Source organism: Heptranchias perlo, chromosome 18 (genome assembly GCF_035084215.1).
Source record: "Heptranchias perlo isolate sHepPer1 chromosome 18, sHepPer1.hap1, whole genome shotgun sequence".
NCBI lineage: Eukaryota > Metazoa > Chordata > Chondrichthyes > Hexanchiformes > Hexanchidae > Heptranchias > Heptranchias perlo.
The window spans coordinates 46,443,191-46,455,766 of record NC_090342.1 but is presented as its reverse complement, the minus strand read 5'-3'; the positions used below and the strand labels follow the sequence as shown (position 1 = coordinate 46,455,766).

At 40.8% G+C, this 12,576-nt stretch overlaps 1 protein-coding gene across 1 annotated transcript in view; it reads right to left on the bottom strand.

Moving 5' to 3' along the window:
* LOC137334837 (A disintegrin and metalloproteinase with thrombospondin motifs 20-like) overlaps window positions 1-12,576 on the bottom strand; it is a 423,984-nt gene that overhangs the window by 397,562 nt on the left and 13,846 nt on the right. The window contains exon 3 of the mRNA XM_067999860.1: window positions 4,718-4,883. Coding sequence (XP_067855961.1) covers window positions 4,718-4,883 — 166 coding nt within the window. The remainder of the gene's footprint in view (window positions 1-4,717; window positions 4,884-12,576) is intronic.

The following is a 12,576-nucleotide window of genomic DNA, read 5'->3' as shown; positions in this document are numbered from 1 at the left end:
AGATTTGACCAGTTAGTGATTCGGGATTTGACTGGTCAGTGATATGAGATTTGACCGGTCAGTGACGTGAGATTTGACTGGTCAGTGATATGTGATTTGACCAGTTAGTGATTCGGGATTTGACTGGTCAGTAATATGAGATTTGACCGGTCAGCGATATGTGATTTGACCGGTCAGTGATATCTGCTCAAGGCTTTGTCAGTGGATCAGTTAATCCCAACACATTTCCTGTGACCTGATAGTTAAGGGAACAGTGAATTTCATTTTCACGGCATCCTTCCAAACTCCTGGGAAAGATTAGACTGGCTTTGCACAAAGTTCAATGTCACATTGTATACAAGTTAGCAAAGCTTTAATGGCAGGTTCTTGACACTTGAAGACAGCAGAAATTCTACACACTAGTTCAATTTCCCAAAGAACTGAGTGTGGCTAATCACATACATATTGAAATAGGGATCTCCTCTGAAAATTTAAGGAACCCAGCTCCCTAAATAAGTAAGTAATTTGCCACGCACATAGCGCTGTAATGTTGATTCAGCTCAATTCCGTGGTTTTCGCATGGCTTTTTAATGCTGCAACCTCCCAATTATTGAGTATAGTATTCAGATAACCAACTGTAAGGACAGCTGTTAAGGGACTGGATGGAGATTGGAAAGGATATGCATCTTACCCATGCCATCTAAACTTCCCACCTGCCTGGTTTCTGCCACCACTATGTCAATTGAATATTCTATTTAGCATACCTGACTCACTGTCCTATTGCGACCCAATTTATTACTGTTGTACGTCATTATTCCCGATGACGTTTAGTAAATGGGGTTCACAACAGATTTATTTAAGGTTTATGAATCAACACATACTTTCATGTAAATAGGAATGTTACATTCAAATAACCTGTATGAAAATAAATCATTTCACTTACTTTGTTCGGTGCACATACTGCACAGATTTCTAAAGATCTTAAAAATGACTGAAGCAAATAAGAGATATGAAGTACCAATTTATTACTTGCAAAGTTATAATAAGTGTGTCTCATCCTTGCTCCATGTGATCTTTCCTAATATATCTTTACAACAACTTCTCACCAAATGCCCCATTATAGGATTGTAGCCTTGATTGTAGCCTTGTCAGTGTAATACCAGTTGGGGACATGGTTCTATCAATGGAAAAATATTACATTTTGGGGGTTTTGCTAATGGACACATCAGATGCACTAGTTGTGCATCAGGACAAGGGATATCTTGCATCATCCACAGAGAGATTCCAATGTCTACTTCATATGCTTCTGTTCATTTTTGCTTTGCTCAAACTAGTCAAGAGAAATGGCTGGCTTGAGCCCCAACATTATTTTTTACATATTCATTTTTGGGATGTGGGTGTTGCTGGCAAGGCTGGCATTTATTGCCCATCCTTAGTTGCCCTGTTTGATGTAACTGAGTGGCTTGCTAGGGCACTTCCAAGGACAGTTAAAGGTTGGTGTGAGACTGTGGTCCTATATAGACAGGCCAGGTAAGGAGGCAGGTTTCCTTCCCTAAAGGTCATTAGTGAACCAGTTGGGTTTTTACAGCAATCTGACAGTTTCATGGTCACTTTTACTAACACCAGCTTTTTATTTCCAGATCTTTTACACTGAATTCAAATTATCAAGCTGCCATAGTGGGATTTGAACTCATGTTTTCTTGAGGATCAAGTCCAACCTTTGCATTACTAGTCCAGTAACATAGTCACTACACCACCGTACCCACTGTATCTCATATCTGATATCCCAATCTGGCCATCAAGCTCACTGAAACAAGTCTGACTAGCCTCCCTCAGCTTTGGTAAACTTTCCCTTATTGGTGGCTGCAACCTTGCTCTGAAATGTGCAATCCCCCAATCCCCCTCCTCCTCCTGTTGCTCCATCCATGGGTCACCAAAGTAAACTGCAATAGACACTTATGACATTTGAATGATTATGGAGCCCAGAAAACCATGCAAAACAAAAAGTGATCCTTCAAGATTCTCTGGCCTTTGATGCATGGAACCTTAAAGTGTTCTATCACGCAGCAAATATACTGTGGCTGCAGTAATATGCTCGCCCTGAAAACTGAACTGACATTTTCCTACTCGGGTGGTTGCTCTCTCCACAGTGGGCTTCTCCAGTTTGACTTTATCAGCTGATTTTGCTGTTTTCTCTGTGCTCTAGTGTAGGGAAGTTAACCAGTGTTGGCGATGACGGTGGTCCTTGCAATTCGAGTTTCTGGTACACTTCCTGCTTACAATTAAGTGACTTGTGGCTTAACCAGAAGGTTCAGATGTCTCTCTAAATCGAAGAAAATAATTACGTTAAGAGGGCACTTCTGTAATTTTTGTATCCTTCACAGATGAACAGAATTGTATATTGATAAACATTATATCACCAAATAGCATACATTTGTATGTACTGTAACTATTGAATTTGAAAAAGTAACATTATTCCACAATATCAAAAGTGAGACACTTACCGGAGTTTGTTACACTATTTTCCCACACTCTGCTGTGCCCGAGGGAAATCATTACAGGACTTTCTCCTTAGCTGCACTTAAAAGTGTAACAGTCTTTGATCCTGCTCCAGTTGCACCTCCAGCTCAGTGATTAAATACAATTGTTTATTTGGCAACCCACTCAATGCCATTAATTATCTTCCAGGTACCCTGCTAGTTTCTTCCAATTGCATTCAATCACTGGGCCCCCTCTTCCAATGTCTTCCTCTTAGCCTGGCAGTTAGACGTTCTTTGGTGATCTCCAAAAATTGCAGACATTTCCATCAATGCCTCATCCACCAGAGGTCCCGTTTAGGTTGTCTGAGTACACGCAGCATACATTTTCAATCAGTGTGGCTGTCAGAATCCCTGCATTGTACCTTTCAGGTGTCAAATGTGTCACTCCTTGTTAGTCACAAAGGTTCATAGAATCATGCAACACAGAAGGAGGCCATTCGGCCCATCATGCCTGTGCCGGATTTTCTACATATAGTTGAATCAAAATTGGTAGATGGTATTTTCCCCCTGAAAGTATCTAAAATCCATCAAAAGTGCTTTTCTGCCCAACTAGGAAAATAACCACGAAAACATTTATGCGTCAATCAATCGCGGATATTTTTTCTAATGCACGAGCCTGATGCAAGGGTCTAAGCTTTCTTGTGTTCAATCATGAAGAGGACTGTTTGTGAGACTTATAACTAAAACACATGAGTAGTTTGTTAACACAAAATTATTATTCTTCGACACCAAAATGTTTTCACCAAAAAGACTACTTTTTTTTGAATGCCCCTGCATTAAGTAAAGGTTGCGTCGTCTTGTGGTTTCAAAGCCAGTGAGTTTCAAACACTTTTTCAGATTACAAATTCAGGTCTTGCTGCTAAATATTTGCTTGTGGTCAAAGAGTATATGTATCAAAATCCATAACTCAGCATTTGCAGGGTAATGTAATTCTAAGACCAAAGTCAACAAATAACCTACATAAATAATCTGTATTTGCTCAGTTTAATCTCTCGGCTGATTACAACTTGAAAAGCCTTTCAAATGCAGCTCAGGTCTTATGATCTCTCTCTAGAGAGAAAATTTACCTGCATCCAAATTACCTGAAAAAGTATTGGAGATAACTAACTTCTTTAACTTTAAAAATCTTTTTCTTGTGCCAAGGCACAGAATGGGACACAGGATCAAACACTTAATAATCCACCCGAGAAGTTTCAGGCTCCTGTTGTGCCATTCAGACAGGACGCCAAAAAAAGGCCAGTTGTTTCTTTACAAACAGTTGTCACACACAGAATATCATAGGTAGAAGGCACAGGCCCATTCTTGCCTCTACGTGTGATGAGGAGACCTAAAGATGTTGGGTAAAACAAATTTAAATTGGGGGATATGTATTCGCAATGATTCATATGGTTAAAGTAGAGCCATACAGACTGAGAAGGTCTCAGGTCCATAGCCTGTGCTGAGGTAGCTGTTCTCAGCTGGGGAAGGGGGATGAAATAGGGCAAGTACAACTGGCCCAAACGTTCCTGAGTCGGGAAGAAGAATATTGGCCAGGGTTCCCACTCCTAATCCTAGAACTAGGGGGCATAATCTTAGAATAAGGGGCTGCTCTTTCAAAACTGAGATGAGGAGAAACTTCTTCACTCAGAGGGTGGTAGGTCTGTGGAATTTGCTGCCCCAGGAAGCTGTGGAAGCTACATCATTAGATAAATTTAAAACAGAAATAGACAGTTTCCTAGAAGTAAAGGGAATTAGGGGTTATGGGGAGCGGGCAGGAAATTGGACATGAAGCTGAGTTCGGATCGGTCAATGCCCTGTGGGTGGCGGAGAGGGCCCAGGGGCTATGTGGCCGGGTCCTGCTCCGACTTCTTGTGTTCTTTAGATTTGTGGTTGGGATCAGATCAGCCATGATCTTATTGAATGGCGGAGCAGGCTCGAGGGGCCGATTGGCCTACTCCTGCTCCAATTTCTTATGTTCTTATGTTCTTATGTAATCCCTATTCAACAACTCCTCCTAGAATTGCACATGGGTGGATGCAGGTTGAAGATGGGATCAGACTTGCCTGTAATAGCCCCAAAGGGCAGAGTTGCCCGGCAACCCTCACTGTCTATGTTCACAAGAACTCTTTAAGGAGAGAGGAAAAAAAAGTACACACATTTTTAAAAAAATCATAATGTACTTGATGAATCCTAAAAAAAAGTTAAGTGTTCCCACCTACCTAAAGCTGCACATGGATGAGAAGCTTGCCCCAAGGGATTATTATTCAGTGCTTCATGATGATATATGAGGTGGGGTTTATTGTGCTCATCTTCGTACTGCCCTCCGTCTGGTTTCATGAGAGGTTCCAAAAAATATTGTCCATCACGTGTGTGAAAAGTGCCCATCTGTCACAGGTAATAAGAACGAGGATTTAACACCAAACATGCACTCACTGTTCATTCAAAGGGTGAATACATCTGCTTAAGCTAGAGAGAAGCAAAGTAATTTTTCTCCAGTACAACGCACGCTGGAAACACCAACATTTTACGCAAAAAGTTTACTGCAATGGGATGGTGACCGATCGGAGTTTCAAATCGTTAAAGGCCGTATCGGGTAAACTCAGCAAAGCTGCACTCCTGGAGCGGAGCCTGACTTGACAGGGGCATTAGTCAGAGAATAGGGCATGTAGGTCAGCACGCATGGATCGCATTGGAGCTGAAGCATATCGGGTGCCTGCCCTCGTATTATAAGCTCCTCTGTGGCCAAAATGGCAAAAAAATGTGTTCCATTCCACAGCACTAAACACTCCTCACTCTGACAAACACTAAATACCCCTCATCCTGATAAACACTAAATACCCCTCATCCTGACAAACACTAAATACCCCTCACCCTGACAAACACTAAATACCCCTCATCCTGACAAACACTAAATACCCCTCACTCTGACAAACACTAAATACCCCTCACCCTGACAAACACTAAATACCCCTCACCCTGACAAACACTAAATACCCCTCACCCTGACAAACACTAAATACCCCTCACTCTGACAAACACTAAATACCCCTCATCCTGACAAACACTAAATACCCCTCACTCTGACAAACACTAAATACCCCTCACCCTGACAAACACTAAATACCCCTCACTGACAAACACTAAATACCCCTCACCCTGACAAACACTAAATACCCCTCACCCTGACAAACACTAAATACCCCTCACCCTGACAAACACTAAATACCCCTCACTCTGACAAACACTAAATACCCCTCACCCTGACAAACACTAAATACCCCTCACTGACAAACACTAAATACCCCTCACCCTGACAAACACTAAATACCCCTCACCCTGACAAACACTAAATACCCCTCACCCTGACAAACACTAAATACCCCTCACCCTGACAAAGACAAAGATGCACCAAACACACTGCATGATACACACAAGAATCTGTGGAAGGTTTGAGCTGTTGACAGTTTGGTATCGTACATGATATTGGTCTTAAAGAGCTTAAGTAACTTGCAGTTAACAATTATATTTAACAAAGTTTCTGAATTAATATTTACCAATTGATCTTACTATTTGCCGACTCCTACCTATCAACAAACATCTTATAGAGAGAAACTCACCCCCCAAAAAAAAACTGAAAAAAATGCCATGGAACGCAATTTTAAAAGCATGGGATGTCTAGAAAGTTAGCCTTTCACTATCAATGCCAGGCTCCTATTCAATCCAATGGGGTGATGTACAGCAGCTTTTAACAAAATGTAGATGTGGAACAAGCAAATGTAAACAAAATTAAAATCTGTGCTTGAAGCAAATAATGGTGGAAGATTTCCTCGATTCGTCGTTGATAGCCAAACCGTAAACAAAAAATATAACAAACGATTTCGCGACTTCACCACAGATAGAAATCTTCCCGCAGTGTGTCTTGTTCAACTCTGGCTGTAAAATACATCTTTAAAAAGATCTTGGAAAATTCTAGGACAGATTCTACTGAATTCTTAAAAATGTAATCTTTATTCAGGAAAAAAAACTACAAATAATACATGCAACAAAGCAATTTGTACAAATGTATTTTGAGCTAAGGTGACCACAAATGCACACCATACTCCAGAACTAAAGACATTATTCTAACTATTTATGACAATCACTTTGTCACATAAGATGGTTTTGCTATTTTTGGTTTTCAACCGTAAGTTTACAGAATATAATTGGTTTTGAAAGACAGGAACAAGGTGTTTATGAAGCAGATGATTAACAAGCATTTTAGCCATACGACTAGAATTAAAGACATACTCTGGAAAGATGTGCCTCCATTTGCAACTTGTGAGAAAGATGCAAGTGTATTTCTATACTCGCGTTCATGATTCTGCAACAAATACCAGAGGAAATCTTCGCCCGGAGTTTTGCTCTAGGACGGATTTTCACTCAGAAAGGCATTAAGAGATCTATTGGGATACTGCATGATTTCTGGAAGGATCCAGTCTCTATTTTACTTTGCTCTAAGATTTATTGAAGAACCAACCTGCCCTGCAATTATCCCCCCTCATTCTGTTGAAGTGCTGAACCACTGTTGTTGCTGTCCGCTTGATTGCGTGACAGAAATTGGGAATTCTTTATATAAGGATTTATATGGATACAAATCATAACCCCAACCATCTGTGATACACCAACTCATCATAAGCCCAATGTTAGAATAACAAGGCACAGGGAGAGACCCTTCAAAAGCTTGTGGGGTGGGAGGGGGGACGCGAGAAAGAAATGGAAGAAAGACTTGCATTATTAAAGCACCTTTCGTGACTTCAGAACGTCCCAAAGCACTCTACAGCCAGTGAAGTATTTTTGAAGTGTAGTCAGTGTTGTACTGTAGGAAACATGGCAGCCTATTTGCGCACAGCAAGATCCCACAAACAGCATTGAGATAAGTGACCAGATTATCTGATTTTTTCAGTGTAAATTGAGAGATAAATACTGGCCAGGATATCGGAGAGAACTCCCCTGCTCTTCTTCGAATAGTACTGTGGGATCTTTTACCTCCACCTGAGAGGGCAGACGGGGCCTCGGTTTAACGTCTCACCCAAAAGACGGCACCTCCGATTGCAGTACTCCCTCAGTACTGCGTCAGCCTAGATTTTGTGCTCAAGTCTCTGGAGTGGGACTTAAACCCACAACCTTCTGACTCAGAGGCGAGAGTGCTACCACTGAGCCACAGCTGACACCTATAATAAAGACAAGAAAGAATAATAAAGACAAGCATCAATCCTCAAAAATCATTTTTTTTTAAAAAAGCACAGCAGGTCACCTACATTTATCATCACAGAAAATGACACCCACAAACACAGGAGCACCTTTGCTCCCTCTTCACATCATATTTGGTTTTTTAAGAAAACAGTGCAAGCCATCAGAATTGAGCAAAATTCAAATTTGTTCAAACTACTCAATTCAGAGCTGATTTTTGGATCAGGTTCTCATATCCAATACACACACACACACACACACACACGTATCCATGCAAACACATAAATGCTGACACTTTGTTCAGCAAGGGAAAAAAGGCAAGTTTTATTCCGACCATTTTGTTGAATTATTTAATCATAAAATTCTCTTACAAAGTACATTATAGCACAAGCCCGGACAAAGTGAAAACTAGTTTACTGCCACTTAAAGTCAGTAACCTCAGCCTTTCAATTACAGCTAGGACAACGTTTTGTTCTGCTGAAAAATTCTTCAGTGGACTTCAAAGCTAAGCTTGTGGTGATGTCACCAGAACTGACATCAGCCTTCTCCCCACACCCCCTTCCCCACTTAAGTCTCAAAATATTTTGGTTCCACTCCCACTATCATCCAGGTGTCTTGGTACATAGTCATACCCATATGTCAATTCAGTATACAAAGACGGTGGTACAGTTACCCCAATTATACTGCAGGTTTTCAAACAAACCATGACTTTGCATTCCTTTATGTTCAGTGCTAAGATGTACATTGTGTTGCTTTCTCCCTCATTGCTTTTGTCAAACTGGCAAGAAGCAACCTAAAGATTAAATTACTCAATCATACCTTTGTCTAAGGAAGCCAACCAAAACAAATCAAGTACAATGCTAAGCTGCCCGAAAATCTAAAAGGTAGCATTTAAACAGATTAAAGCATATCGTAGTTAAAAAGAAACGTATTTACACAGGAATGGCTAATATACGCTCTCTTCTATTTCAAGTCCACACCCTCAGAGACCCCTTTCAAAATGTACTACAGCATTTGGGGAAAAGAAAACTCTTTGAATAGCCACACTGGTCAGATATTAATTCAACTCTAAAGGAGGCTTAGATAATGTTAGAAAATGTTGTTTCTCTAGCCTAGAAAAGGATATTGACAAATATTATTTTTCTGATCCTCAGCACCCCTCCCCAACTTCTGCAAAACCCCCCAAAAAAGATAATGAATCACACAAGAGTTACGAGATTTGAGATTCAGCCAAAAAAACAGCCTTTTCCCCCGCCCTCAATTCTCTTTGCATTGCCAAATATTCCGACACAAAATTATAAACAGCCAACAGTGAATTAGAGAAAGCATGATGTTGTATTAGTTTTATGCCACTATGTGGTACAAGTGCACATAAAAACCACCAAGGGACTTCATGCATGCCTATACTTCATCCTGACCCTCTGTCATTTCTATACACACTAGGAGTTCCCTTTCCTCCACATGCTCCGTTTGTGCAAACAGCCAACGTCACGTTGTAGTCAGTTAAGTACGTGTGTGAGGAAGCCATTAGCAATATAAAAGAACAGTGTATGACTTCACAAAGTCTGAGGGGAAACACTCCTAGGGACTTCAAAGTTGCAAACTGATTTGTACACTCTGATGTCAGAAAGTAAAAACTACAAGGATATTATTTTCAGAAAGTACAAGGACAAATGTTACAATTTACCATATTCACGATCACCCCTTTGACCTTGCCCTCTCCTGTGGCCTTTTCACTCCTTTGGACTCAATCACTGACAAGGCCATCTCCAACCATGTCCTACTATCCCTCATCACCATATCCCCCTTTCAACCCCACTTTGTTCTGCATTCTTCACTAGAAAAAACTCCCCCACAAATCATTTACAGCAACATTTTCAATCTCCTGACTGCTTGGCCTTTGGCCTTCATTCACCACAATACTTCTGCAGCTATTAATTTGCTCAACCAATCCCTCACCTCCAATTTTGATGCTCACGTCTTGAGCAAAACCTTTGCTCTCTCCCATCCTATTTGTTCTCCCCGGTATGGTCCCCATCTTCGCTCTCTCAAGTCCAAGAGGCACAGACTTTATCATATCTGGCATGCAACTGTTTTAGCCATCCATCACCTGATCTGCCTGGACCATATCAAGCACCATCAGGCCTCATTCTCCTCTGCCAAAACAACCCACCTTCCTTTCCATCCTTACTTCCAACAAGTGTGAGGAGCTTATGGATTTCTTTGTCTCTAAAGTTGATGATCCATTCAGCTGCTTCGGTTGTTCCCAACACCACCCCTCCCTCTCCTTCCTGGGATCCCTGCTGATTCTGATTTTCCTCTTCCTAACCCAGGCAAAGTGTAACATCTCCACCATTGCCCCACCTGAGATCAGCTAACTCAAAACAGATCTGACTGAACCCGAGGCCCTGCTGGCCAAGCAACAGCAGACCAAGCAACAAACTCTCTACGTTCAATTACATTCTTAACCAGATCTTCATCCAGCAATATCTTCCAAAAGGATCAATCAGAATGGCATTAACTACTTTTGATGGGAGTTTGTTCCATGTTATCAATGACTCTGTGACGGGACTGACCATTTATTTTAATGATGTTTAATTTGATTCTAGGTCCAAACGCAGAGCTAGGTGATTCACTGTGCCCTTCAGCTCACAAAACTATTGCATCCTTCTCAAAGTTTACTTTCCCAACATGAGGACACATAAAGCATGCATGTGTGATGGAATTGCTGCACTCATTAAATACAATGGAAAACTGTCTTGAAGTCAATTTTTCCGAATGTAATAGTATCATAAGCCACTGATTAAATGAATAGAATACAGATTAATTTAATTTGCATCACGCCCATCACTTCCCAGTTCAATGAGGTTGCAAAAAACTTCTGACAACACTAGATATACCTTTTGCAACCTGACCTGGAGTTCATTCAATTTGGCACTTCATAAATCACTTAATCCACTTTCATATCTATTTAACTTTCCTTTATTAAATCATATCAGTGTCTACAAATACAAATTTTAGAGGTGCTTTCCAATTGGTGCACAAGGTAAATCAGCCAAATGATATTGCTGCATGACTTTAGTGACACACGGTATCGTGCCCTCAGATTCTTTCATCAGTTTGGCAGTGGATGAAAACATGTTAATCGACTTTCATAGTGCTTGATCAGCCTTGAACATGCAAGAAATTCTGTCACCACTTAAAGTGGGCAGTCCTTCCTCAAGCTCCTAAAAGCAGGATTTTAAGATTAAGATAATACTGGCAAGTACTGCCAACTGTGAAACAGCATTGAAATCATTTGAAAAATAAAGTGCAATCTAAGGAAAATGCAATTTATTGTTTATTTTACCGCCTGGATAAATTGAAGCAGAAAAATATCACCAAATGAATACAAAATTGGGTGTTGGAATGACCTTTGCTTTGCATATAATGTACTCTTCTTTCTGGTTTATGTACCATAACAGAACATCGGCAAGTTGAACAAGGAAGAAAACCCCACGTGCTAGAAAATAAATGCTTTTCCATGAGGCCTAAAGTGACCCATTATGGTAATACCCCCATCAAGCTTTTAGTCTGGAGGCATTTGTAATGGAAGGTAACAGTTCTAGAGGCTTGATTGTATCTTTTGTCGAAGCAGAGTGACTCCAAAGACTTGAGCACATAATCGAGGCTGAGGGAGTGCCACACCGTCGGAGGTTCCGTCCTTCAGTTGAGACGTTAAACCGAGGCCGCGTCAGCCCTCTCAGGTGGATGTAAAAGATCCTATGGTACTATTTCGAAGAAGAGCAGAGGAGTTCTTCCCAGTGTAGTGGGCCAATATTTATCCTTCAACCAACATGACTAGAACAGATTATCTGGTCATTATCCATTGCGGTTTGTGGGACCTTGCTGCGAGAAAATTGGCTGCCAGGTTTTCTACATTACAACAGTGACCACACTTCAAAAATACTTCATTGGCTGTAAATGCTCTAGGACATCCTGAGGTTGTGAAAGGCGCGAGATAAATGAAAGTCTTTCTTTCTTTTTCAGATAAGCTGCACGCAAGCATAAATCTGTTTTGAATCTGAGGCATCTCCCTCGCCAACAAAATCAAATTAGTGTTTTTAGGAACATGTTGAAAACTACGTCACCAAGTTGTAAGTGTGGTTTGAACAAGGAAATTGGATACTTAAGCCATCGCTGCACGTGCCAAACTATGGTCTGGCACAAGGTCAGCTTGTTTGGAACTCAATGCCCCGCTCCTGCAATGAGTGTAAAAGTGTTCTGAACCAACAATGACAAAAGCTGAAGTGAAGTATTATAAAATTCAGTTCTGTGCAAATCACAGCAAAAGTTTTCCTTTTGGAAAGTTATCATTTTACCCATAAGCTATTACATTGCATGCCAGTTTATGATAAACCTGAACACACAGGTGTGTATACAAGGAACAAATGACATGTGATCCACACTTAATATCCCATCTCCCGGGAGTCTTGCAGTTCAAACAATGTTAATTTAATCTGTCTGACTGTTTATTACCAACAATTAATTCTGCGTTTACACTAGCTGCAAAGGTGGGTGACATCAGTCCAATCCAGCTGCAGCTGTTTGCTGTTTAACCCAAGTGGTTTGGGAAATTCTCAGCAGTTTCTCTGGCCTGCAAAACTGGTTCAAATCCCCCTTCCCATTCTGAAACCTGTAGCATTCAAGCACTGGTCCTCAAATCAGTGCAATACCAGATCGCAAGATATTAATGGCTAAGAAAAAATATACAGGCCATCTTAGTTCATCCATCTAACAACAACAGCTTGCATTTATATAGTGCCTTTAACGTAGTAAAACGTCCTAAGGTGCTTCACAGGAGCGTCAT